Source organism: Podarcis tiliguerta, assembly GCF_965153285.1.
Source record: "Podarcis tiliguerta genome assembly, chromosome: 12".
In the NCBI taxonomy this organism is placed as follows: Eukaryota; Metazoa; Chordata; class Lepidosauria; order Squamata; family Lacertidae; genus Podarcis; species Podarcis tiliguerta.
The window spans coordinates 31491848-31519817 of record NC_139545.1 but is presented as its reverse complement, the minus strand read 5'-3'; the positions used below and the strand labels follow the sequence as shown (position 1 = coordinate 31519817).

Genomic DNA, 27970 nt, shown 5'->3' with positions numbered 1-27970 from the left:
GAATGCCATAACTCACGTGGGGCTGTCATCCTGGGGAGGGAATGTAGATCACAAGCAACCTTCTCTGTCACAACGAATGTTCGCTTTACATTCACACACAAAATGAGATCCACCATGCCAAAAAAGCTGTTGACGCTGAGAGTGAATTCACACGTGGACACATTCATCACTGTGTGAGATGGCCACCACTGATTAAACAAGGCAGAGGGAAAGTTCAGGTCCCCTGACACCACTTTGGACTATACTTTCCATTGGTGGCAATTCATGTATTCAGCTGCAAATCACTGAGTAATGTATGTGAATGTGTACATCAAACTTGAGCTACATTTTACTTTATATGCTCTTCTTATTTTACATTTATTTAACATCAACAGTGTGCGAGTGCTCTCTCTCCTTGTAGTAGTACTAGTAGTAGTAATAATAATAATAATAACAATAATAATAATAATAATTTATTAATTGTACACAGTGCTTTTTTCTGGGGGTACCGGCACCTTTCCCCCACAAATGTTAAAAGTGTGGCATTTATTAGAATTACTTCATAACGAGTACCAGCACCTTTTTTTCTTAAAAAAAACAACACTGTTTGTACCCCACCCATCTGACTGGGTTACCCTAGCCACTCTGGGCGGCTTCCAACACAGGATACACCAGACATTTGCTTGCAAAAAGGTCAGTGAGATATAGGGGTTAGAGCAGCCTTAGTCCCCAGATGTTTTTGAACTACAAAACTTGAGAAATGCATCAGAGCTGATGGGAGTTGTAGTCCAACAACATCTGGGGACCCACAGGTTGAGAACCGCTAGGTTAGAGTGTCAGATTATGTTCTGACTGAGCTTTCAAAGGTTTGATGCTCCTGCTGGGAATCCAAAATGGGGAGAATGCCACTGCACTCATGTCTTATGTGTTTCCCTTGGGCACCTAGTTGGCCACTGTGAGAAGAGGATGCTGGACTTTGATGAGCCTCCCATCCGATCCAACAGGGCTCTTTTTATGTTCTTCTGTCCCTTAGAGAAGACCCTGGTGGGGAAAAAGGACCATCATGGAAGGAGGCTGGAGATGATTCCGGCATATTGTTATGCACAAATAAATGTTCATTAGCAGACTGAATGTAATTTTCTAAGATAAATCCAGCCACAGGGAACATGGCACAGGAGTGCCTTTTGAGAGACAAACCACAGGAATATAATATGAGAGGTTTTATAGACAAACAGGGCAAAACTGTTCCAGACTGAACCACTTTAGCTGGGGTTGGGGGTTGCATGACTGAACGCATATCTATTGTTGCATGCCACTCCAATCTCTGAGTGGGGTTCCAGGTGCCTGCCGAGGGTTTATGATTCCTCTGGGAAATGAGACATAGTGGAGACTGTGGTGTCTTTATAATATATGGTTTATTTCCACCTATATACAACCTGAGCCTACAATGGACGGGCTCACAGCTTAAACACCCCAAAAGGGCCTTGTTTCTCCCATAGCTGCAACCTTGGATTCAAACAGAAATCAAGCATTGCTCTTGACTATTGCTCTCCCTCTCATTCTCCAGATTGCTGCTTTCCTTCCTAGGTCACATCACTGCTCCTGTTAACTCTAAACTCTGGTTTTATCTGTTGAGGGAGGGCCCCCCACATATTTGCTGTCTCACACCGAGCCCCTTAAACACCCTTAATGTCTCATCGCCCACCCAGGCTATCACCTGACAGTGAGAGCTGTTTGACAGCAGAAGTTGGGGACTCTCCTTCCTTTGAGGTTTTAAGCAGGAGTAGGATGGCCATCTGTCATCTATGCATTAGCTGAGATTTCTGCATTGCAGGGGGTTGGACTAGATGACTCTTGGGGTTCCTTCCAACTCTATGATTCTATGAGCTCACCAGGAAGCTAGCCTGGCTATTCCAAGAGTTAGGAATTTTGATTAAATTCGAACACCTGCTGGATCCAGTGATTAGAAGGGGCTGGCACCCAGTTTAAGACCCCAAATTCATAACTATACAGTGGTACCTCGGCTTACAGACGCTTCAGGTTATGGACACTTCAGGTTACAGACTCCACTAACCCAGAAATAGTACCTCGGGTTAAGAACTTTGCTTCAGGATGAGAACAGAAATCGCGCACTGGGGGCACAGTGGCAGCGGGAGGCCCCATTAGCTAAAGTGGTACCTCAGGTTAAGGACAGTTTCAGGTTAAGAACGGACCTCCAGAACGAATTAAATTCTTAACCCCAGATACCACTGTATTTTAAATCTCCCTGAGCATAAAAATTAGAGAAGGACTCTAATATATATTTCTCTCAGGCAGCGAATCAGCAAACGTCTTTAAAACATGTGCAAAACTATTCAAGGGTCAGAATAGGTGTTCCTGAATACAGAGTGAGCAGGAACTTTCTGTCCAGAATATTTTTTTTCTTCCCACATGGGAGTAAAGATTTCTCCTAATTGGACTGTTTTGTTCAAATAATCCTCTCTTGCCACTAATCACACCCTGAGCCATTAAGTGGAAATTACTGCCAAGACAACATTCTTTCTAGCTGTAAAGAGAATAAAAAGGAATGGGGGAATCTACAGGTAAAGGCAAGTAGACCAGTTCAGTTTCCATCACGCTTCTACCACCTGCCAGAAAACCTTTTGGATGAGTGCCTGATATCACATCTGACTCATAGGTTGAATCAAATGAGGGTTATTTTCTGTCCATCATCAATCAGCAGGGTAAAAACACAAAAGAATAAAACACATGGGTTATTTTTTAAAAAAACAACCACAACAGCAAAGTACACAAAGCTAAAATCTTATGATGAGTTTTGTAAAGAAAGTTAATCAAACTGAGATGGACTGATCATTCCCTCTAACAGCCAACTCCAGTGGCTGAGCGCCTATCAGTCTGGAATCATATGGTTCCCCTTGAAAATAAGGTTGCTTTCAGAGACATGTGTATAGCAGGGGTGGTTCACCTGTGATCTTCCAGATATTGTTGGATTCTCATTATCCCTGACTATTGGTCTGACTGGGGCTGATGGGACTTAATCTAAGCAGCTGTACTTCATTTTCATTTATTTCATTTCATTTACAGTGGTACCTCGGGTTACAGACGCTTCAGGTTATAGACACTTCAGGTTACAGACTCTGCTAACCTAGAAATAGTACCTCAAGTTAAGAACTTTGCTTCAGGATGAGAACAGAAATCGCATGGCGGCAGTGGGAGGCCCCATTAGCTAAAGTGGTGCTTCAGGTTAAGAACAGTTTCAGGTTAAGAACAGACCTCCAGAACGAATTAAGTTCCTAACCCGAGGTATAACCACTGTATTAAATGCCTTCATCTGAGATCTCCCCCCCCCCCCCGGCGGGGGTTACAATATAAAAAGGGGGGGAAGTACATAACATAGTCACAAACAGAAACAATAGCGCCCACAGCATTTCATTAGCAGTACCTGGGAATTGCAATGGCTGTTTTGTGTGAGCCACCCTCAGACGTAGAGCTGCAATCTTAGGTCTTGGATTGCACTGTTGCACAAGCAGAATTTAAAAGATATTGCCCACTGAATTCACCTTTCTGGGTCAGCAGAAACAGAGGAAAGCCTTTCTCCTTCAGACAAGATTGTCTCTTTGTTCCTGAGGTAGCCGTTACTTATTACAGTAGGAACCTAACCTTGGATCCTGCCCTAGCACCAAGATCCTAACATGAGATCTTGAAATGACACTAGATGGATCCCTTCTGCAGCTCCACTCCCCTGGCTTCTAACCAAGTAGGTCAAATTCCTCATAACCCATATAACATGAGTGAGAGCCGTTCATATCCTTCAAAGTGCCAAAATATATGAAATCTAAGTACCACAATGCAGTTGGGTTGTACCTTGATGTACAACTGGGCAGGAGACAGAGCAGACTTCCTTCTCATTGCAGTTCAAGTTCTGAAGCAGAGGTGGGGGGGGTGTGCTGAAACAGGGGCGTTAGCAATCCTACTGCTAGCAAATGAATGTTCTTGTCCATCTCTGTGGCATTTAGCAACTGAGCCTGGAAATAGTACATGATGGAGAAAGCAAGGAAAAAGTTTGCAGACCAGCAACCCAAGATTGATTTCTCTGCATCTGCATTATCAATGGCATAAGCATTTCATGCAGCCAAGTCACACAGCTTGTGCAATCATTTGCAAATTTGATGTCTCTATCTATCTCTCTATCTATCTATCATCTATCTATCATCTATCTATCATCTCCTGATCTAGAGGTTTATTTAGGGCTTTGTAAAGAAGAAGTCATCCTTCCACTCCTTGAAGCGAGGCCTTGAGGCCCCTCTTCTTCAAACCAAGCTGGGCCTGGCATCCAAAAACATCTTCACAAAGTCACCCCGGATGAGTCACTAAGATCTGCTTTGATGATTCATCGGGGGCCTCCTGGGACAAAGGCACAAGAGGCATCTTGGGGAGGCCTGGAAGGAGAGGGCTCCTTCCTACGTAGATACAAACCCCAGATTGCATCATCTGGAAAAACCACACGGAAGACGGCTCTCTGCGTGCGGACTCTCAAGTAGGGGGCCACCCCCCCCCCCAAAAAAAGAAGGAAGGAAGCGAGCCCTGAGGTGACTGGATGCTGATCCGTCTCCATCACGCCTTGGGGCGGCCTGTGCGGGTGGGGTCTTCTCATGTGACTCACATGATAAATACCAGGGAGCAATTAGGCTGAGGCAGAGGAAGCTCTCTGGCCCTCCCCACCGCCAGGAATATAAAGTGGAGAGGGTTGGCTTGGTGTGCATTCATTGAGCCCCACACCCAGGGAAGCAGCAGCAGCGTCCTCTCTCAGTAAGTGCCCTCTCCCTGCTTCAGCGTTGGCTCCTTGCCTTAGGCATCACTTGCATTCAGGTTCCTGCATCTCTCCGCAGCATCCAGCGGGAGGACCAGCCGCCTTTGCCTTCTTTTCATCTCGTCTAGGCTGAGATGCGCTAGCAAGGAGGGGAAAGCCTGTATTCAACACACGCCCACCCCTCACTTTTCTCTCTCTCTGTCTCTGTCTCTTTGCTACAGCTTCTCAGAACTTTTCAGCAGCCGTAGGGCGAGAGGAGGGGACGACGGTCCGGGCTTTTCCTCGACGGCATCCTCTCCACCTCCTGCCGTCCCCACCAAGGGTTCCTCAGACTGCTCCTCGACGTGGAGGAAAGCGGGCGGCGGCGACGATGAAATTTCTGGCGGTTTTGACCGTGCTGTTCCTAGTCTCGGCTCAAGCTTTTGCGGAAGAGCTGGGAGACAACGAGGAGCTGAATTACTGGTCGGACTGGTCCGATGGCGACCAAAACAAGGTGAGCGAAAGATGCTTTTCAAGCCCCGACGGCTAAGTCCGGTGGTGGCTTTTTTTTTTTTTCCGACGGTGGCGCACGGGCGGTGGGGCGTTACTGGGATCGTGCTGGTTTTTGCTGTTGAGTTTGAACTGGTTCTAAAACCAGAGATCACGTCTGGGGAAAGTCCTGGACTTCACGGGTGCACGGTGTGTGTGTGTGTGTTTATTAGACAGTGAGAGGAAGGCAAATCCAGAGGGTTGGTTTTTTCTCAAAACCCTCGTTTGTCCATGCAACTTCTCCCCAGCAAAGGAATTCACAGCGTCGTCGGAGAAACTGCGGACGGTTCTGTGGATGCCCCTTAAAGATTAAAAGCAAAGGAGACCGAGAGAGAAAGATATATATTTTTCATCGCTAGCTATACTCAGAGCAGATCCCTTAAAAGTAACGGGCATGGCTCCCGTATGTACATTAATTTCAACGGATCTACTCTGAGTAGGGCTTAGTTGGACGCCACCCAGTGCACTTGCTTTTTATTTCGTCCATAATTTCCATATTAAGGCTGCCGTCCTTTCCTTGCAAACGGCCAAGCCCCGATGAACGCAGGTGGGGTTTATGCATCGGACAGCGCCGCAAAACTGCAATCCGATGCGCGCTTAATCTGAGAGTAAATCCGAGCCAAGAGGGTGGGAGTTTACTTCGGAGTTAAGCGTGTTTTAGATCGGGGTGGTTGCGCAGCCAGAGCTGAGAAAATGGGAAATTTTTATTCGCTTCGGACACCGAAGATGCAGTATGTCTTATAAGAACTCCTATACCATCCTAGTGGAACTTAACTTCTGAGCGGATTGCACTGGGAAGCGGGGCGCAGGGGTCGTTTGGAGTTTGATCCTTAAAAATTCCCATTTCTTCTCCTGCCAGACCCCACCAGAGATAATAGATAACAAAGTTGAGAGGCTACTTCTTTGAGATTTGAACTCCCTTCGCCACCCTCCCAAGACTGGTTACATTAACTCATGGGGCAAAAGTGTCACACAGGTTCCAGGGATAGAAATACTGTGGTACCTCGGATTACAGATGCTTCAGGTTACAGGCACTTCAGGTTACAGACTCTGCTAACCCAGAAATAGTACCTCTGGTTAAGAACTTTACCTCAGGATGAGAACAGAAATCGTGTGGCGCGGCGGCAGCGGGAGGCCCCATTAGCTAAAGTGGTACCTCAGGTTAAGAACAGTTTCAGATTAAGAACGGACCTCCAAAATGAATTAAGTTCTTAACCCGAGGTACCACTGTAGAGAAAAGTCAGCTCTAAAGCGCTCCTGTCCTGCAGAGTAACATTTCTGTCAAGCTCCACAGGTGCCCACTATCTTTACCTTCTAGAAAGACACATTTGCTCCAACAGCCTTTTCCAGCCAAATAGGTGGGTCTTTGCCCTTAGTGTCTATTTTGTATTGCGTTACTTTTGTACTAAATGTATTGGTTGGTTGTGTGTTTGTGTTTCGCTGTTTTTTGCTGCTTTTAGTGTGCATCACCTTGGGGCAATTGCTTGGAAGGCAAATAATAAATTATTATTGAAAATAATAACAACAGCTCTGCCAGGTAGTGCCTGAATATAGGGATAAGAATCTCTGGGTCTCCCAGGTGCTATTCAATTTGCTTATCTGCAAGCCACCTGCATGTCAAGGTTAGAGTGCATTCCCCACATTCAGGGTTGCCTGCAGCAGCAGGATGTGGGAAAACACAGTATCTAGACCAGGGTAGACAGAGGTTGCTGGACTCCAAATCCCACCATCCTCAATCATTGGTTTTCTGGCTGGGGCTGATGGGACTTGGAGTCCCAACAGGATCTGTAGGGTACCACATTGACTATTCCTGATCTAGACTATGCCGATAGCACGGTGCCCATAAAACGGAAAGATGCTTCGGAGCCTATGAAACATGTGTCCTCCTGCAACACTTCCTGGTCTTGCTTCCAACTTTGCACCAGAAAATTTTAAGCAGGAGGCTTCTGGGCAGACATGTATCCAATTTATTTAAAGACTCCAAGGTCCTTTCCACCCTTTCAGGTCAATTCCATCCATTCCCTGCTCTGTTTCAGATTGGAGTGGTGGCAGTGGTGGTTTTCTCTTCCCCCTTCTTTTTTCCAGTACTGGATACAACATCAGTCTTTGGGGGTCTTTAAGGGTGACGGGAGACAATGACAAGGATTCTTCTCTATCTGCATACTGATGGGTAGCTATTCACTAACACGCTAACACACAAACACAAACAACAGCAAAGTGCTCCTGAATTGTAATGCAAATTATAATGGGATGAGAAATAGGGAGATTACCTGTGGACACAGGATAAAAGAGGAAAATATCAAAGGCAAGCTATATATTTCTTAATAAATACAATATGTAGGCTGAGCTGCAGCTGTCAGTTTCTCTGAACTATGTTGTTTTACCTTGTCATACTGGGGTTCTGGGAAAACTTCCATAGCAATGGAATTTTCAGATCTTTATTGGCATGAATATACAGGATTCCAGGAGGGTTCAATACCATAAAATCACTCATCAAAAACCTGCATCTAATACTTAAGTTAATGTTGGATAACATCCATGAATCCTCACTGTGTGTTGCAGAAACTCTATCTTATCCCCATTCTGAGTAAACATAAGGAAGGCTACCTTACATTTGTCTGCATGCCATTCCCTACTAACAACCAACTGATTAATAAACTTAGATCGAATTGTCTGATAGCAGGGGCAGTGCAAAAGAACATGTGCAACTGATTCTATTTGTCTCTGCCCACAGTAACGATGGATATAGGCAATAGGTGAATTGCAATGGGCTCTTAAGTTTGCTCTGCAGCGCTGCTTTCCAAAGGCATTTTTCTTAAGCAAATAATGTGAGACCGTGTGAGATTTTGTCAGTTTCAAGACTTCCTCTGCAGTTTGCTCAAATAATACAGTTTTAGAATGTGAAACTGAGTGCATCCGTACCACATATCACTCCAGGGTTCCCCACCCCTGCAAAACGCAATGAGGTGGGATCTGAACTGAACACCAGGGTTTGCTTGCTATTTGTTCTCCAATGGTTTAGAACAGGGAAATTGAATCTCTTTTACCTTCCTACAATGGGGGGGGGGGGGGTTAGAAGCCTAGCTCAGTTGGTAGAGCATGGGTTGTGGGTTCAAGCCCCACATTGGGCAAAAGATTCCTGCATTGCAAGAGGCTGGACTAGATGACTCTTGTGGTCCCTTCCAACTCTACAATTCTATGATTCTATGTGACTTTCCAGGCATTGTTGTACTACCACTCCCATCATCTCTGACCATTGGCCATGCTGGCTGGAGTTGGAGTCCAGCAACATCTGGAGAGCCACAGCTTCCTCACCCATGGAATAAGACCATCTTCTGCCAGTTGGCTAGGTTGCTTGGGCTTGACAGGGAAGATGGCACCAACACAGAAGTTAAGACTCAGAATCATGCTTTAGTTTAGTGTCATACATGCTAGTCTTTAATTTTCATTAGAATCTGTCCTCTTAGTGTTGGGGTTTTTTTTAGTGCTGATGAGGAAATGCTAGGGATTCTGCTACACCTTGAGTAAATGCCTACTAATTTCAGGGCAGCAAAAGTACATCATTATTACATAGTCATCAAAAATAAAGAGGACTAAAGATAAAGACAAAAAGTTGCTGGAGGGGGGAGTAAAGGGTCGTCTCCCAAAGATTTGGAGAGATGGAGCTCCTAGAGAAACATAGCATCCATTATCCATTTTCACAGGATCCTTAGTCCTCAATTATCTTTTTCCTAAACTAGCCAACACACATTCAAATGTTATCATATTTAAAGTGAGCTTACACACCAAGTGATTGCTGAAACTACCACCACAGACCAGACACAACAGCTTTCATATCATACCCCACAAAACCTTAAGTATGGGGCTCAATAGAACCAGCTGATAGACATCAAGTGACAGTTGACTGAGGGATGAGAAATCAAGCAATGTGCATGTATGGATCCAGCTTCATCCTGACCAAAAGCCACCTGGGTTGATTAGAAATGGTTGGGCAGCACAACTGAGCAGAAATAGATTGTTGTTAGGTCTTGCTCTGAACCACTAACAACACCTCATGATGTCTGAAGGCTTAAAGAAGATGTTTTAAGTTAATTTGAAGTAATTCCGTAAGCAAGAGACATTCTACCTATTCCTTCGGTTCTCTCTCTCTCAACATCCACTTTTAAAATTTGGTGGATGATCAAAACTGAGTCACACATGGAATTTGATACTAGCTGCAGCATTCAACTTTCTGAGAATCTTGAATTTTAAGAAATTCTCTGCCTGGTCTGGTTTGTTTGTTTATATCCCACCATTTCTCCCAAAGGACCACAGTCTATACTGACAGACAGGCAGGTTTTCAATATAACCTCAGCAGTTAGTGGGTCCCTAAAGGTTTGACACATTTCCAGTGGCTGGAGGAAGAAAGTCTTTGTTGCTGTGCCCCTCTCCATAAAAGAATTAACAAGTGTGACTTGCCATGAAGTGTTGCAGTGTGCTGTGTGTCAGGGCTGGCCCCCATCACCAGGCAGAGTGAGCTGGCTGCCTGAAAAGTAGGAAGCAGTGGCAAGATGTTGGAAAACAGAGCTGCACATCCTGCACAGCTTGCCCGGTTGCCCCTCACCTGTCCTGCTGCTCTTAGGTGCTGTTAGAAGGTGCTGTTCCACTGACAGTGCTGAATAAGCTTCAGTCACCAATCTGCCTGCCTTTGGTACGTGGAAAGGGAGGGGATGCTTTTGTCTCATTTGCCTCAGGTAGCAAAACACCATGTGGATTAGCCCTGTGCTCACAGTTCTGGTCAGCCAGCCATGCCATTTCCCCTCGCTATTCCATTCCATTCCATTCCCTCTCCAACATTTGTTTGTTTTTCTGTTTGTTTTTCTCCCAAATCAGTCAGCATACCAAGATGCTAATACTCAATCCACACTGGACTATTTTTGGAGTTTCCCATCATCTGAAAATCTTGGGGTTCCCCAGTGCCTGCTGTTGCCTCCCTCTTGTGTACAGGTGGTACTATTTTGGCCACATGAACAGCAGCACTCTCCTCTGAACTTTGGGAATAGAGGGAGTCGTGCTAAAATAAGCAAATTGTTTTTAATAAATTAAAAAATAGCGACATTGGGATCATGGTGGCACAGAATGCTATGTTGGTGTTGATTTTATTTATTTCTTTTTTTAAGTAAGTGTTTAATACATGCCTAACCACTGTGTATGAGAAGTAACGCAAATCTAAATTGTGGGTTGAGTGCCGCATGTGAGTCAAACCTTCGTCCCAGCACTTGCTTTGAATTGATTGATTTGGGGAACACCTGGATTAATTATGAAGAAAGCTCCTCTGTGCATGTCTAGAGTGCCTCTCCCCAAACCCTGAGCAGCAATATATTTTGGTTTCAGGCTAGAAAACACGCTACATCCAGCACGCTCCTACTTTTTAAAAACAAGAGACCCAGCAGGGATGGTTTTGTGTATATTTGGTGTGCAGTGGTGAGCCTTATGCATGTGAGCTCACACAGAAAAACATAGGAAGCTGCCTAGTTTAGACTAGAGCATCTCAAGGGGGGGGGGGGGAACTATGCTTCAATGTTTCCGCTCCTATCTCCAGAGCCATTTCCAGAAAGTAGTCATGGGAGACTTTGATTCAGTGCCATGGGAGTTGTTATGTAGTCTCCCCTATGCTGTTTAACATCTATATGAAGCCTCTGGGAGCTGCCATCAGGAGATCTGGAGTGCATTGCCATCAATATACAGGTGACACCCAGCATTATCTATCTGCTCCAACTGAATGAAAAGAGACAGTTGAGGTGTTAGACCAATGCTTGCAGGCAGTGATGGGTCAGATATGGGCCAGCAAACTGAAGCTGAATCTTGAAAAGACAGAGGTGTTACGTGTTATAAGTTCTGAGTCCTTACATTTGGGAGGTGGCCTGCCCTGGAAGGGGCAAGTTTGCAGTTTGGGGTTTTTTTTCTGGATTCAACAGTTTCACTGAAGCCTCAGGTGGCCTCAGTGCCTTTTTCCAGCTCTGGTTGGTTTGCCAGCTACAGCCCCCTTTGGATAGAAATGACTAGACCGCTGGACTCCCTGGTTTGGTAACTTCCAAACTGGATCATGGGACGCGGGTGGCGCTGTGGGTAAAACCTCAGTGCCTAGGACTTGCCGAACGCATGGTCGGTGGTTCGAATCCTCTTGGCGGGGTGAGCTCCCGTCGTTTGGTCCCAGCTCCTGCCCACCTAGCAGTTCGAAAGCAAGTGCAAGTAGATAAATAGGGACCGCTTACCAGCGGGAAGGTAAATGGCGTTCCGTGTGCTGCACTGACTCGCCAGATGCAGCTTGTCATGCTGGCCACGTGACCCGGAAGTGTCTGCGGACAGCGCCGGCTCCCGGCCTCTAGAGTAAGATGAGCGCACAACCCTAGAGTCTGTCAAGACTGGCCCGTACGGGCAGGGGTACCTTACCTTTACCTTTAAACTGGATCATTGTAATGTGCTCTATGTGGGGCTGCTCTTGAAAGATGACTTGGAAACTTCAATGGGTCCAAAATTCAGCAGCTGGATTACTGGCTGGCATACCCTTCAGATTTCATATAACCCTATTTTAAAAACAGTTGCTCTGGTTTCCAGTTCATTTTCAGGCCCAGTTCAAGGGATCCACATTAATTGAGACGACACAGGTCTCGAAAATGGCCTCTTTCCCTCAGACCCTCTCAGGTGCTAAAATCAGCAGAGGGAGCCCTCTTGATGGTGGGGTGGTGGTCCTAGAGAGGGCATTCTCTGTGGCTGCCCCTAAATTGTGGGGCTGCCTCCCCACAGTGTGGCATCTGGCACGTTTATTATACAGATTTTGGTGAACACTGAAGATGCACCTCTTTACCTCTGGCTTTTGACACTTGAGATGCATATTTTTGGGACCACTTTATTTCTGTATTTTAAAGTTAATTTAAACAGTTTTTAATATTGTGTTTTAACTGCCCTGGGACCCTGAGATGAAGGGCTGGTAATGAATAGTAATCATCATCGTCATAGTAATGTCTACAATGGTTGACAGCAGCTTTCTAGAGTTCGAGTTCCTAGCAACCCTTAAACTACAGGGACCAGAATTCTTCAAAGAAAAGAATGTACTTTTAATGTGCTTTAATGTGCACAAGTCTTGACTGCCAACAGCTTCCGTCCAGGAAACATGTTTTCTGTATCGTCCATTGTATGTTGGGCTCAGCTTTTGGCCCAGCATAAGGAGACTTCCTAAATATAAAACAGTGGTGGCTTTTTTGTGTCCCGTGTGACAATGGATCAAGTTTAAATCCACATGACATGGGAATATGAAAGCTCCATTGCTTACCACACCCATTTAATTTCCCTTCCATGTCAACTCTCACATTTGCACCTGCCACAAACAATGCCAGAAAGGTTCAAAAGCACATGTAAGCGTCTCATGTAAAAGCTCCTTAAGAGAACTATTAGCACATCTCTTAATGAATGCATCCCCATAGGGCCAAACCACATGTGACTCACCTGACGTTCTAAAGCAAATTTAAAATGTGCTGCAAATTTAAAACAGTGCAACACTGTGTGATGATAAGGATAATGATGCTAATAGTTGGATATTTTCATGAGATTCTAAATTTAACTGAAACACTGGCGCACCGGAGGAAATTGCATCTTACACTTCCAAACACATACATTCCTCTGATCTAAATTGTCCATCCTTGTTCTTATGTTTACCTCTTCACACCTGTTTCAAAATGCTCATCACGGATCTTCAGCATCAGGTGTAGTTTGCCCCTAGTTTTGGGATTTTCTGACTTTGTATTTCCACTGCCCCCTAGCGGCCTCCTTGTGACAGAACATAGGGTAACTTGATTCCAGATTGGATTTTGATTGGAGTTCTGTCTGGATTCTGTTTAGTTCATAATCTGGCCTTAGAGGAAAAGGCATTTTCCTTTGCAACAGGATCATTTCTCCCTGGAGACTTTGGGAAAAGGCAGACAAGAAAAGTGAGGAAACTAAGGCACCATATGCTGAGTGATGCTTAATACCTCCAGACTGAAGGGCTTCTTTTTTCGTTCACCCAACATTGCGCTGTCAGTATCGCACGCCGAGTGCTCCGCTAATGATACAATATCTCTGTTTCAGGAGGAGTTGCCTCTACCCTTTGAGCACTTCCTCCAGAGAATTGCCAGGCGACCAAGACCTCAGCAGTTCTACGGCTTAATGGGCAAACGAGATTCTGGTGAGAACCCTTTTCCGATCTCACTCCTTCATGCAGCTCACTTGATTTATATGCAAGATGGTTTTAGCTATAACTGTCAGCTCTTTTATCGAAATTGTGTAAACTTCCCTTTCTTTTGAATCAGTTTAAAATTAAAAGCCAACGCAACTAACATTTAGGAGTTGGACACAATGCGTTTAGCAAAACACCAGAACGTTTACATTTCCATCCTGAAAAGTCCCATGGAAATAAACCCCCTTGCTGCATGCAGTCAAAGTATTTTCTAGTGCTGGGCTGAAGAATTTCACCCAGTGATTCTTCATCATTTGGAAATATGGGGTTAATCTTGGAGGAGGGGGGAAATTCCAAATAGCATTGGGGTCTCTGAAGTAGCAGGACCACCTCACCTCCTCTACTGGCAGACAGGGATGTCCAATGAAACCTAACTGCCTCTAAACCTAACCCAACCACCGAAACCCAACCGTTGCTACACAAGTTGAGGGTTAGGGTTGCAGCCTCACTGTGCATAATATCAGGGCAGGCCATGGTGAGGAGCCTCAAACTCAGATGCTGAATGCAGCCCTCAAACTCAGGCCATACCCCTCCCCCAGGCCACACCCCTCACCAGACATACCCCTCCCCAGGCCACACCCCCTCACTAGGCCACACCCCTCACCAGCCCTGCTTCCCATTCTTCTTGAGAGTTTTTGCATGACGAAAATATGTCTTTGAGCTCTGAGAATGCCCTTTGCTTGCCTGAATGGACAGAGAGGGGTACATACAAAGTATCTAACTGTATAAAGGTTAAATATGCATTTCTTCTTCTTCATTTTTAAAGAAACAAATTGTTATTGGTTTTTAAACAAATACAAGAACCGTTAAACGCTTTTCCAGCAGTACATCTAATGGTGTATGTTCTATCCATTGACTCTAGGCAGAAACTTACACCTTCAATGTTCAAACATATAACTTAACGTGACATCTCCACTGAGAATATTGAGCTGCTGGTATAACAAGGTCTTGATTTTGATCATTAACATGGTTAAAGAAAGGGGCCCATGTTTCTTGGAAGGTGTCTCTGTTCGTTATGACTTTAATTGTCCTCCTGTGTCTGGTGAGACGCTCAGATGCTGCTGTATCCCAGATATTACTTTCTCATATGTTCAGGGGTATTTCAATCTGGTTCTTCTGTTGTTGAGCTATCGCTAACCAATATACATTTCTTCTTCCACCCACTCATGTCCCTGTCCCCCTCCACCACTTACATACAGCCTCTGGGAGTTACCTAGAAGGAAAGTTGGTCCTCAGGTAAAAAGATCTCTCCCCACCCACCAATGCACACACACACACACACACACATACACACACACACTAGTTGCAACAATACCAGCGAGTCTGCTAAATTACACTGCATATAAAACCAGTAGTTAACAAAATCCATTTCATTTTATTGCTGTATTTTGCATCCGGAACATCCCTCGCAGATTTAGTGGGGAAGTTGGGGAATGTTTAAAGGCATGTTCTTTTTTTAAAGGAAGCTCGTGCAGGAAGCAATCCTGGCGTATTGTGCCTGTATTGAAAAGTGTTTGGTGGCCATGAATTATTCGGAAAATAATCAGTGCATTAACTGCAATGTAATGCTACTGAGCTGGTGCTAAATGCTTTTGTTCTTTTCATGAACACAACACAATGAAATGCCATCTCTACTACTTCAACTAATTGTTTCTTTTCTTATTGTTTTCCAGGATACAGCCCTCTCTCCCATAAAAGTAAGTTAATGCTGGTTTTGCTGGAAAGAATGCTGATTCCCTCCCCTACAATAATTCCCCAGTGTGCCGTTTCCGGCTGATTTCAATGCAACTGATATCCAGGACTGCAAGTTTACACCTGTTTCTTTTTGTTTCCAAACCAGAAACAGGGAAGGGCTGATGTACATTCTGGGGCTTCATGTGAACAAAAGCTGCTCTGTGATTGTCTGTACAGGGGACTTCATGTAACTGCAAACAATATAATTCACGGATAATTTTTGCCGGCTAGAAGGAATCAGGTGATCACTGTGTGGCTCCAATCTGACTCTTAAGTGGGAGTCAGCACTTCTGAACACAGTGGCACTTCCTTCTAAGTAAACACACATAGGGTTGCTTTGAATTTCCATTGTGGCAACAGCTTGCTTACTCAGAAGTAAGTCCAAATGAGCCCAGTGGGGTTTACTCCCAAGTAAGAGGGGTGAGAGTCCAGCTTTGGTTCCCCTGAAGGCAACATGAATTCATACTAACTTTTGATTTCAATGGGACTTAGCCATGACTATGTACTGTTGATAGGGGCACGAATGTGCCCCAGTGTGTCATTGGATCATGGCCACTTTGTGAAAGTAATAACAGTATCACTTATAGTCAGGGCTGGTTATAGTAGGGCCTCCATACATCCAGAATTTCCCTGACATAGCCGGGATTCATCTGTCAAAAATGGCTTCCGTGAGGCATTTTCGAAAAGTGGCTAAAATATCCAGGAAAACCTGGGGGGAAGGCAGCCCATATTGGAAGTGTTGGTTTTTTGGTGATTTCTGTAAAAAAAAAAAAGGTAAAAACTTCGTTCAGAGATTTTGCAAAGAAAAAGGGGGGGAAAGCACCCTCAGTATCTTTGCCCCCCCCCCAAGTGTTCGGATTTTCACTTTTTGAAATCTGGCAACCCTAGCTTATAGTTATGCACAAGGGTCATGCATAGGCCCACCAGAGGCTGTTGGACTACAATTTCCAGCATCCTTGGCCACTGGCCATGCTGGCTGGGGCTGCTGGGACTTGGAGTCCATCAACATCTGGAGGGCTACACACACACCCAGCTTAGCTGTGCAGCTAGGGCAGGCATAGGCAAACTCGGCCCTCCAGATGTTTTGGGACTACAACTCCCATCATCCCTAGCTAACAGGACCAGTGGTCAGGGATGATGGGAGTTATAGTCCCAAAACATCTGGAGTTTGCCTATGCCTGAGCTAGGGTGACCAGATGCAAAGAAAAGGGACAGGGCTCTAGCACCTTTAATAGGTATGTAGAAGAGGGAATTTTCCCAGATGTGGTTTGCATGACAAGGTACACCTGCTGAAGTCGAGGCTTCTACCCACAACTATTTAAGGTTCAGGAGCCCTGCTCACTTATGTACCTGACCACTTAACATACAGCATTACTGACATTATTTCATCAGCACTCAGAAAGTTGTGGCTTTAACTCTGGGAACAGTAGCAAAACTTTAAATGTGCAAATCTACCCAAAGGTGAGAATAAAACCAGGTCTCCTGACCTAGGCTCCTATGGTTGTTTTTTTCTTCTTCTTAAATCAATTTGGTTTAAGGTGCAATCTTACCCAGTTACAGACTTACCTAGTAAAAGTCCAATTGAACTCAGTGAGACTAACTCCTGAGCAGAGGCATAGGAAAGTCAGGTGGTAACCGGTGCAGAAAATTTCTTGTCACCCCTTCATTGATTTTTTTGCCTGCAAAAATGATTTTACGTTATTTCATATTTTCCTGCAAAGGAATAATAATAAGTAATAATAAACTTTTATTTATGTCCTGCCCTCTCCGGCTGAAGTCGGGCTCAGGGCAGCTAACATCAGATACATAGCATTGGTATAAAATCAAACAATAATTAAATTACCTCCTAAAAACATGTCAAAATCAAATTAAAGTCTAATTAGATGGCTTTCCACAGGTTAGGGTTGGGAACAGTAAGTGCTCCACTGAATTGAAATTTCAGCCTTCACGACATAGGAAAACGGCCAAGTAAACAGCTATTTTTGTGGAGGGTCAATATATTAACTGATATGCATGAAATTTCATATATAGCTATATAATCCCTACTGTAGTAAGACAAGACTTTCGGAGCAGGATTATTTTTTTTTAAAGTTTTTTATGAACCGCCCTAGTAAGGCAGTAATTGTTCCTTGATAATTTGTCACCCCCCTCCATGATGGAAGCTGGGGCAACCCCCCCCCCTCTTCCTGCCCCTGCTCCTGAGTAGGCTTGCATGGGATTGCATTGTGATGCGAACTTCATAGCCCAAGGTCTCGTTTTTTTAGAGTCTGCAGACACGTACACAAAAGAGTACATTATTACTTCTGGAGTGGGGATGTCTTGTTCTCTGAACATCTTGCAACCATAAACAATTGTTACAATTGTTAACACATTGATGCAAACTGCACCAATAGTGATTTCAGGTCAGACAGTACAACCTTGCACATGTCTGCTCAGAAGTAAGCCCCACTGTGGTCAATGGGACTTACTCCCGAGTAAGGGTTTATAGTATTACAGCCTAAATCTAATTCCAGCACTAGCTTGAACACATCATTTGATTTAGGTTGTTCCATGCGATACATTATATATAAGCCAAGGCAACAAAAACTGCTGGTTGCATTTTGTTAGAGAAAAAGCATATCAACAGAGAGACATATTTTCCCCCAAACTGCCCAAAGCCATACAAATCTAGATGCTTTGATTTCAATAAGACCAATGCTAAGAGATTTTTTTTGGGGGGGGGGGGGAGTTGTATTTTGCCACAAATTAATAAGACTCCTAGCCATCCAGGCTGGTGGCTATATTAAATCACTAGGATTACCCATTTGAATGACAGTTAAAACTCTTCCAGCCAAAACTCATCTAGCTGTACTTAGTGGCTGCTTTCAAAATGATAGTGTGCTGAACAACGCTGTCTCAGCATGGGAGACAAATCTTTTATATACGCAGATGTCTGGCTTCTGAAAGCTTTGCCATTTGTTTTGTCTTGATCAATAGTTTTAACTAGACAAAACTCTCTCCAAAGGGGAATTTATAGCTGCCACTCGGTTTTGGGGTATTAAAGAATGGGGAAGTCTTTGGTCAAGTTGGCCTATTGCAGCTCTCTGCTTTCTGTAAGCAGTGGAGCCCAGGTGAGCCTTTACAATGTATGTTCCCTTTGGGAGGAAAAAGAAATAGAGACTTTTGGTGAGTAGATGCCAGAGCTTTGATCAAATCCAGCATCATTCTTCTAAAGCTTAGAAAGGAAGAAGGGGGCAGTGGCATGAAAGAAACACAAAGGGAAAACAGATAAGTTGAAAGAAACAGGTAGAGCAATAGCTGGCAAGCAGAAGGCACAGGAGAGGATACAGGTAACATCAGGAAGAGTGTGTGGAGGGGGAGTGAAAGATTCTGCCAGCATCTTCTACTCTGGGCTGGGATGTCTGTGATGCACCTTGATTGCACATTTCTAGTAACCAGTCCTTTCTATAGCACTTCTCGGTGTACAGCTGGTGTAATGTACCTGCCGCCCTCCAGAAGTTACTTAACTACGTCTCTCAATATTCTTGCAAAAGTGTCTTGCAGTTCAAGACAGTTTATTCAGTAGAGCATAAGACTAAACCTAAGGTCTTAGGGTCATGGGTTGGAGCCCAACTTTGGGCAAAAAGATTACTGCATTGCAGGAGGTTGGACTAGATGGCCCTTGTGGTCCCTTCCAACTTGACAGATTCTATTATTTATCCTTGCAACAATTCAATAAGAACAGCTACACTGAGGGTCACAATTTGCCCAAGGCCCTGCAGTAAGCTTCGCAGTAAGCCCTGGTGCAAAGTCAAACTCAGTGCTCCGACCAGTTAGTGTGACTCTCTAAAATTCACTTTCCACACACACACACACCAAAGAATGTTAGCCTCGTCCTAAAAAAAGTATTTTTGCAAGGCAACATTTTCTTACAGAACTCAGTAAATTCACTCTTAAATGTGTCATCACCCCCTATTTGAGCTCATTGGACTGAGACTCTTGACTACAAAAACCAAGGAACTGTAACTGAAGCTAAGCCCAAGGTACCTCAAGGTATTTTAAAAGAAAGAATTAAGCCATGATGCTTCCCAGCACATGTTCCATCATTAAAGACAGCTCAAGAACAACTGTGGATTTCAAACGAGGCTGGTAGCTCAGTGACCACTATTTAACTGCTAATCCAAACCCATATCGAATGAATAAACATTGGCAATTATTTGAGTAGGACACAGAAGTAATAGATGAAGGGTACTTCTGTCTTTTCTTACACTAAGACCTAGTGAGGTGCCACATTTAATCATTTGCAGTTTGTTTCTACTGTGTATTCACCATGAACACGCATTGCCACGAGAGAGAGAGAGAGAAAGATGTATTTCAAATGTACTTAAACACCCCCAAATATATTTTTCAGGACATAAAACAGATTCATTTGTTGGACTCATGGGCAAAAGATCTTTAGATTCTGGTATGTATAAACTACAGCGAAGCCTGCAAACACAACCTCTCTTACCTACTATTTAAAATAGTAATAATAATAAGTATGTTCATAACATATCCATCTTCACATAGGAAGTTGCCTCCCATCATTGGCTCATCTTGCACCTGGAACCTGAGACTTTGTGCATGCCAAGCCTGAGCTCTGCCATTGAGTTTCAGTGCCACCCTCAGTCAAACAGCACTTGGCTGAAGTAACAACCAGTTGCATATTTTTGGGTGGCAAAACTGCTTCATGAAGGGGAAAGGCACCATGCCATACCTCTCCAGTCAAACCTATCTTCACATTAAGCTGTCATTCTGTTGCTGCTAGTATATCAAGGCTTCATTTACCCACCAAAAATGTGGTGTCTGCTAGTGGGTCCACGAGACATGCAATTACTGAATAACAGGAAAAAAGAGACTGTGGTTAGTTTAAATGTGTTCTATAGACTATTGAAAGGTTTTAAAGGAACACCCTCTGCTATTTTCTTAAGTGGAGTAGGAAACCAAACTGCCTAACATGTTTAGCAATTATTTAAGCTTGCGTTGCAAACTATTTTTCTGAAATTCCAATTGTCGGTTGCTTTATTTCCAACCCAGTAGCGTTCATCACTGCAATATTATGTCGGTACTCTGTTTAGTTTTACAAATTGCTATGAATCATGAGCAATTGAGTGTAGGGTTTATCTCTGGGTAGAGTAGCCATTAGATACTAAGGCTCTTGCAAATACCAATTGACAGATTCAAGCTCGAGTTGAGATTCTGTTCCTATTGTGATCTGAAAATACAAGAAGTGCGAATAACCATGTTTTTAAAAAATATCTTATTACTTCAGAATTGCTGTAATGTATAGAATAATTTACAGCTAGTTGCCTAAAGTGAGCGTGAACAATAGATATTCATCACCACACTTGGAAACTGAAATATTCTAGCCTGGAAGATTAAGTTCCGATTTCAATCATCTCAGTATTCATTGTTCTCTTCTACTCTGGTGTCACCAACAGAGCCTGAGTGGCTGAAGACAATGAAATATATAGATCTGATTGCAGATATGAAAGTGTCTTTCATTGGACAGTGTCATTCATTGCTAGAGATATATACCAGAGTTTTATGTACAAAAAACCCCCTCTTATTGCATTTTGGTGTGCTGCAGAAAAACAAAACAAAAAATGGGAAGTGGTTTCTTTTTAAAGAGACATTTTCCACACTTTAGTTCAATCAAATGTTGACGCTAAAGTAGTACTGACATACCCTGTAATTTATTCACTTCAGAGTGGTCCTTTTAAATTCAGTGGGGCTTCTTCAAAGTGTCCGAGCAAGATTGTGACCTAGCTCCCAATTCACTGTGCAACACCAGAGCTGTGGGATTAGTCACCTACTGGAAATTATGTAACAGTAACCTGAAATTAAGAAGTCTCCTTTCTGAAAGATATTGTATAGGCATTAGAGATGGCACCAGGGTTCCAGGCAGAAGGACAGCTTTTGAGATATTTTGAGCTGTAAGGGAGTCAAGCAAGTCATTGCCTCCCAGTTTCCCAACTGGGAATATATGGTTTGTATAAGCTACTGAGCATGCTCAATCCTTATTATGGTTTTTTGTGAGGAAAGGGTAGCCTCATTTTGTTTTTGCTCTTTCTTTTAAAAAGGTTTTGTACATCTGCCTTCCTTGGGGTTCACACAAGTATGTTGATACCTCGCTTTCGCTTCTCCAGCGTCCAGTCCTGTCGACACTCAGCCACCTGAGTCTGCTGTTATACGGAATGACAGCACTGTGCAAACATTAGCAATCACATAATATCATTTTCTTTGGGTGTATCTTCCTTTGTTAAATAAGCTCTCATTGAAAGGCTCTGCCTCTAGGAGCCTCTAGGAGAATTGAACCAAGTCTATGGGGACTAGGCCTGTTCCAGGCCGTCCAAGTGTCCCTATTTTCCAGGGACAGCTCCTGATTTAGAGAAGCCATCCCAGTTTCTAATTTGATCCCAGAATATCCCGCTTTTCCTTAGCATCCCTATTTTCATGGAAGAAATGTTGGAGGGGAGTTATCTGACCCCTGAGCCACCTGAAGGCAGCCCTGTATAGGGAAGTTTTTCAAATGTTTAATGTTTTGTTTTGTTATGTTTTATATATATGCTGGAAGCTACTCAGAGTAGTTACGGTAGTTAGGGCAACCAAATCAGATAGACAGGGTATATATAGTATAATTACTATTATGGAATAGGTTGTCCTGTTTTCATCGGAGAAAAAATGGAGGGTATGTTGTTCTAACTAAGGGGAAGGGCAGATAGAAACTCTGAATGCTTGCGTGGAGCTACTTTAAACTGAGTTACTGTGTGGGTCCATTTCATGCAGCAATGTCTTCCCTGACTGTAAGTATCCAGGTTCTCAGACAGAGGTCATTCCTATTGCCTATGTAATCATTTATAAATGGAGATACACAGGATTGAATCTGGCAACTTTTGAAGGTATGCAAGTCAACTACTCTATCAGTGAGCTATGATCCCATGAACCTCTGAGCAGGCATTAATCTGGACTGAGGTCTTGGCCTATTGTTCAGCAAACCTGGTGACATTCTGCTGCTTCCTTAAGCATTTAGGATTTCGGGACTTCTTTTTAGAGTAGATGACTGGTAGAATCCATCAAGCAGCCAGGATGATACCGAGTTAGGAACATTTCTTGTACAGGAAAGGGTTGTTCACAAGTCTTTGGGGTGGTCAAAGTTCTGGAAGTGATTTTTGCTACTAATATGTGGTGCCCTTCCCTTTTCACAGATAGCTAAGATAATTTTTCAGCCCCTCTCGTCTCCTCAGTCTAGCCCCTCTGAGGCACCAGGGGAATGTAGCCGGCCTCTGTCACACTGCCTCATATGCCACCAGTTCTCCCAAGTCTTTCAGCCAGCCAGACTGCCTAGGCTTTGTGAGTCAGAGGCACACTCCAGGCTTCAGGCCTGCCCTGAATGTTGCCAGCTGATCCAACTGCATGGAGATCATCAGCTGATGTCACAGACAAATGAACACTCAACCTGCCACACTGAAAGACCAATTTCTTACAAACGTGGAATGAGTGTTATGCAGCACCAGTAGCAGTGCCAGTTCCGCGAATCAGAGCGGTCATATAAAGTATACAAAGCACTTCGTTTGCTATGCCCCTTCTAATTCCAACCTCTTAACATAATGAAGAGCAAGTTTAAACTAGAGGCATCTTTTGCTACAACTACTTCCAGTTCTGTATTTCTAATCCGTCACAAGTGTGGATTAGAAAAGCCCCACTTGAAAAACCACTTTATCTCCAACTGTAAGAGCAAATGGGTGATTAAACTAAATCTTGACTGTACAGGCCCTGATGGAGCCCTGGTTCTTATCTTGCAGCAAATGCTGAAGGCAGGAAAATTCATGTTTAAGGAAAGGTGTGCCGGTGTGGACCTTTCTCTGCTTCCTTGGTTCGACTGACATTCTAAAAATCCACCCCATAATAGTGAAATGCAATTAGAAGAGGGCAGAGAGAGCAGAGCAGTTACCTTCCACATTTAGCCTGTTGCATGCTGTGTTTTTTTCTCCTTCTCCTTATTGGATGATGTGGATTTTCACAGCAGCTGACGATATGAAAAGCCGGCGTGAAGGGGTCTTAGCTGCTCTTCCAACATCATAGGCAGGGCCACCTCGCCTATGAAGCAGGGTGAGGCAGCTGCCTCGGGCAGCAGACCTGGGTGGAGCAGCAGATCCACCTGCTGCCATCTCTGCTGCCTTCTTCTCCACCACCACCGCCTCCTCCTCTCATCCCAATGCTTCTCTCCACTTTCCACTTTCATTCCAGTGTTGGTTTTCACTCCTCCCTCTCATCTCAACTGGCAGCAGAGGTGCCGTTTTGTGGTTCACCTCAGGTGCCAAAATACCTTGGGCTGACCTTGATCGTAGGGCATTGCAATGCTTTAGAATTTTTTGCTGTCAGAAATGAGTGGCATCTCATTTGACATCTAAGTTAACCAGTAAATGAGCAACTGTAGCCACAAATGAACAATTAAACACCTCACTTCATCCCAGCCCTAAACCAATGCTGGCTGCTGTGCCACGGGGCATTTCTTGAAAAAATGAGTCAGTGATGTTAGTTATAATGTGTCTAAGGATGGGGAATAAATTTGATTCTATTTGCATTTAAAGACAAACCTACCTAATTCACAAAAGGGCATATATTAGGAGAAATTCACATTTTTATGAGGACTATTTTAAAAATCACAAACAGATATTGAAATCTGAAGTGAAGATGGGGGGGGGGGGATGAGAAATTGGAATTGAGAGATCTGCCCATCCCTGGTTAACTGCTTTCTTTCTGCTGCTTTTGCTTGTCTCTCTTATCTTTCCTCCTCAACATCCTGCACCAACAGTTCTTTGAAGGGCTTCCACTTTCTTTCCTCACCATTCTGAGCCCCTCTTCTTTGCCAGCTTGTGTTCTAAAACCACTCGGAGCAGAAGACCAGGGGTGAAGACCCTGTGGGACCCTTGAGATGCTGTTGGATTCCAACTCCCATCAGCCTCAGTCAGCATGGCCAATAGTCAGGGATCATGGGAGTTGGAGGCCGACAGCATCTGGGGGCCACAGTTGGTACAGTAACCATGACTGATTTATAGGGAAATTAATGCACTGGCAAAGGCACACACTTCAGCTGGGATGCACAAATGCAACTTGAGACCTACAGAGGAAAGATCAGACAGGTGGGGAATGCAAAGCACAGTACATTTCACACATTGAAACCAAAACTATACTGGAAGGAAGGACACTCTTGGCTGCAAAACACCTGATCGCAACAGCCATGTGCACAGCTTTTTCCTGGTCTTGATCAACTGCCAGGGAGATTTGGGGCCAGGGAGGGTGTCATAAATTCGGATGCTCTACCATATTAAAAGTTAACAAGAATCTGCACAGAAAATAAACATGTGAGAGACTCCTGCTTTCTGTCCTGACAAGCTAGGGAATGTGCAGGAACATTTAACTTGTGGGAACGTTCATTTGATCCTCCCACTGCTGTAATCTGAAGTGGCTTAGCCCAGCAACAGGTACATGAGATGAGGCTACCAACTGGGCGTCTTATTTAGCAGCTTAGCATGAGCAGCCCTCATCCTTAAAGATCTGTGCCAGTCCAAAAGTTATTGTAACAAATGCTGTCAGCACTACTGTGGAGGGAAGGGATGAAAGAAGAGGCAAAAAGGTAATGTGAAAGAAGAGGCAAAAAGGAATGAAACCTTAGGACGCCACCATTTTTTCTGGTTTTACTTTTTGGTACCTTTGGGCACTGTCTAAAAGGATGGTTCCCACCCAGCATTTTCCTCTCTGGGTGCTAAGCTACTAAGACAACCCTGATTTCGACAGGAGCTGGCCTCCCCAAAGTTCCATACACTCAAAGAACCACAGAGGTAGAAGGTCCTATAGACTTAACTCCATACTCGGAATTGACAAGGCAGGATCTTGCAACTACAGCGCTCTCCTGACCAATGACTGCCTAGCCTCTGCTTCAATACCTCCATCAAAGGAGAGCCCACCCTTTCTCTTGTCAAACAGGTTCTTCTTATGTTCCTTTGTTCTCTTCTCCAGGGTAAACATATGCAGCTCTTTCAACCATCTCTCATAAGACTGTCCTGGTCACCCTCCTCTGGATATACTCCAGTTTGACATAGGAAGCAGCCTCATACAGAGTCACAGTCAGTAATGTTCACACTGAGCAGCAGTGGTTTTGCCAGTCCTGCCTAGAAGATGCTAGGGACTGAACCGGGGACCTTCTGCATGCAAATCAGATGTTCTGCTATGGACCTACAGTCCTTCTCCATCCTTCTTCAATGTCAATGGCTTCCTTAACATGTGGTACCCGAACTGGGCCTGGAAGTCCTATGCAGGCTATAGTGGAATAAGCTTATGCTTCTAGACCGATTTACCATGATTCATACAATGTCCGATAGCTGAACGGCATTCAAATTAACATGCCATGCTTTGTTGTCGTTTTGTTTCCCTCCCAGGATCTTCTGAATGGAATGCAGCGCAGATGTACGAAAGGAGACGTAAATGAGACTTCCCTGTCCGTTATATGTTGAGATTTGTTTGTTTAAATGGCCAAGTTAGTGTAATATAGAAGAGCCATTGCAAGGAATTATTTATTTAAGACTGGTCTTTCTTTTTTTAACGTTGTAAATTTAATTAAAAAAACAAAACACAATTATTTCCCCCCACCCCTTCCTATTGTGGCATTGATACATACAGTAAAGTGGTATGTGAAAGATGGATTCTACTATGGCAACTCCGTACGGAATAAAGAAATCCCTGGTGTTTCACAACAAAGCACATTATTTGATATGTTCTGTGAAAGAGATGTTCACCAAATGTTTTAAAAAAGTGGTAAAGAAATAATAATAATAATAAACCTTTGTTAATTTATAGCAATTGTATCAGCTTCACTACCAACGCCAATTTGCTCTGGTGTCTAGTGCCTCAATTTGTGTTCATAGCCAAAAGGGGAAAAAATGTACTGTAATTTCTGTAGCTAAAATATATTTGTATCATTGCAGCATGTTTTTTTTTTGTTTGTTTGTTTCATGCACACACATATATTTTAAAAAGAGATAGCTTTAAATGTGAATCTAGAAGTCTTTGTTTCATTATCTGGCATTTTACAGCAGTTAACACTTTAAATAAAAGAAAAATCTACTCTGGAGATTTTGCAACTTGCAGGGAATGATGTAATTATTTCAAACAGAAAGGCACTGGATGTAAACACACACACACACACACAGCAGAGTGGGCGTGCAGGCAGGATGGAGATGGACAAATTAGGTATTAGTTGTGTTTTCTACCTTCTCTTGACTCTAATCCAAGTCCGGCGTGGGGGAACCTATGACCCTACAGAGGTTATTGGACTCCATTTCCCATGATCCCTGACCATTGACTTTGCTTGCTGGCGCAGGAGTTGGAGTCCAAAAATATCTGGAGGGCCACAGGTTCCACATCCCTGATCTAAGTAGCTAATAGCACTATCCTACACAGGTATACTCAAAAGTCGATCCCATTGTTTTCAATGAGAGTTACTCCCGAGACAGTGTGCATAGCTCATAATCTCCATAACAATCAATGGGTCCAAAAGGGGGCCTGAGAATACACAGCTGGTGCCTATCAAATATGGGAGAAGCGTGTGTTAGGTGTTGGGGACCGTGCTGAGGAGGGCTGAACTGAGAAGGAATGGTGGGAGCAGCTAGGAGAAGAAGCACTGGAAGAGAGAGGGTTAACAGATTCACAGTCTCTGGACAGCATTCCCGCCCCACTCTCTGGAGAGCCCAGAGAGTGTTAGAACAGAAAGCACAGAGGGTACAAACTTAGATTACAAGATGTACGAGTGACATAGATTAATAGGGATGGAGGTGGGTGAGCCTTAGTTGGGAGCACCGCCATTCTAGGGAGACACTTTCTTTTGTCTCTCGACTTTCCTTTCATTTGATCTGCTTATTTCAGGCTTCCTCAACCTCGGCCCTCCAGATGTTTTGAGACCACAGTTCCCATCATCCCTGACCACTGGTCTTGCTAGCTAGGGATCATGGGAGTTGTAGGCCAAAAAACATCTGGAGGCCCGAGGTTGAGGAAGCCTGGCTTATTTACTGCCACGGGGGGAGGAAGCCAATACCCTGAAGCCTGACATTAGGACACTGGTAGAGGTTGCCCCCAGCAAGTCAATGGGCAGAGATTGCTGTTAATATGTTAATAATAGGGCTGGAACCAGATAGCTCAAGAGGGCAGAGCCATGAGCTCTTCCCTCTGGTGAATAAGAGTTGCTAGATGTCCTTTTTATTAAACATTCATTGTAATGTTATTGGGATGGTTCTACGCATTTGTATTTCCAATACCACTCACACCTGTAAGCATTTTGGGGCAGTTATATTGTTCGTTTGTGTGTGTGTCCCATAATTCCCTGCTGGAATCCTGTAACCTTTCATACTGCAAATATTCCTGAGGGAGAGGATCATCACCATACAAAGCAACTCCTAGGGGCACAGGTCCCTTCAACCCCAATAAAATATTTGAGCCCCTCCCCCGAGTTGACAGGCATTGCCATTCAAATGGTACGCATGTGTCACGTCTTGTGATTGATTCTGTGAAACAGAGTTTACCTGCCTCCCCCCCCAAAAAAGTATTTTATTCAGTTTGGCACTCCTGGTCATTATTCTGCTTTCATTCCA

General features: G+C 44.0%; 1 protein-coding gene across 3 annotated transcripts; it reads left to right on the top strand.

Moving 5' to 3' along the window:
- The first annotated feature begins 36 nt into the window (after positions 1–36).
- TAC1 (tachykinin precursor 1) lies at positions 37–26457 on the top strand. Of its 3 annotated transcripts, none has more exons than XM_083405551.1 (6): positions 37–293; positions 5011–5282; positions 13424–13520; positions 15245–15268; positions 19696–19749; positions 25766–26457. In XM_083405551.1, exons 2-6 carry the CDS (start codon positions 5160–5162, stop codon positions 25813–25815), a joined length of 348 nt encoding a protein of 115 aa, XP_083261677.1. In that variant the 5' UTR covers positions 37–293; positions 5011–5159; the 3' UTR covers positions 25816–26457. The 3 variants fall into 3 exon arrangements, with proteins under 3 accessions (XP_083261677.1, XP_083261676.1, XP_083261678.1); XM_083405550.1 differs by lacking the exon at positions 37–293 and adding an exon at positions 4649–4788; XM_083405552.1 differs by lacking the exons at positions 37–293; positions 19696–19749 and adding an exon at positions 4657–4788.
- Positions 26458–27970: the final 1513 nt, after the last annotated feature.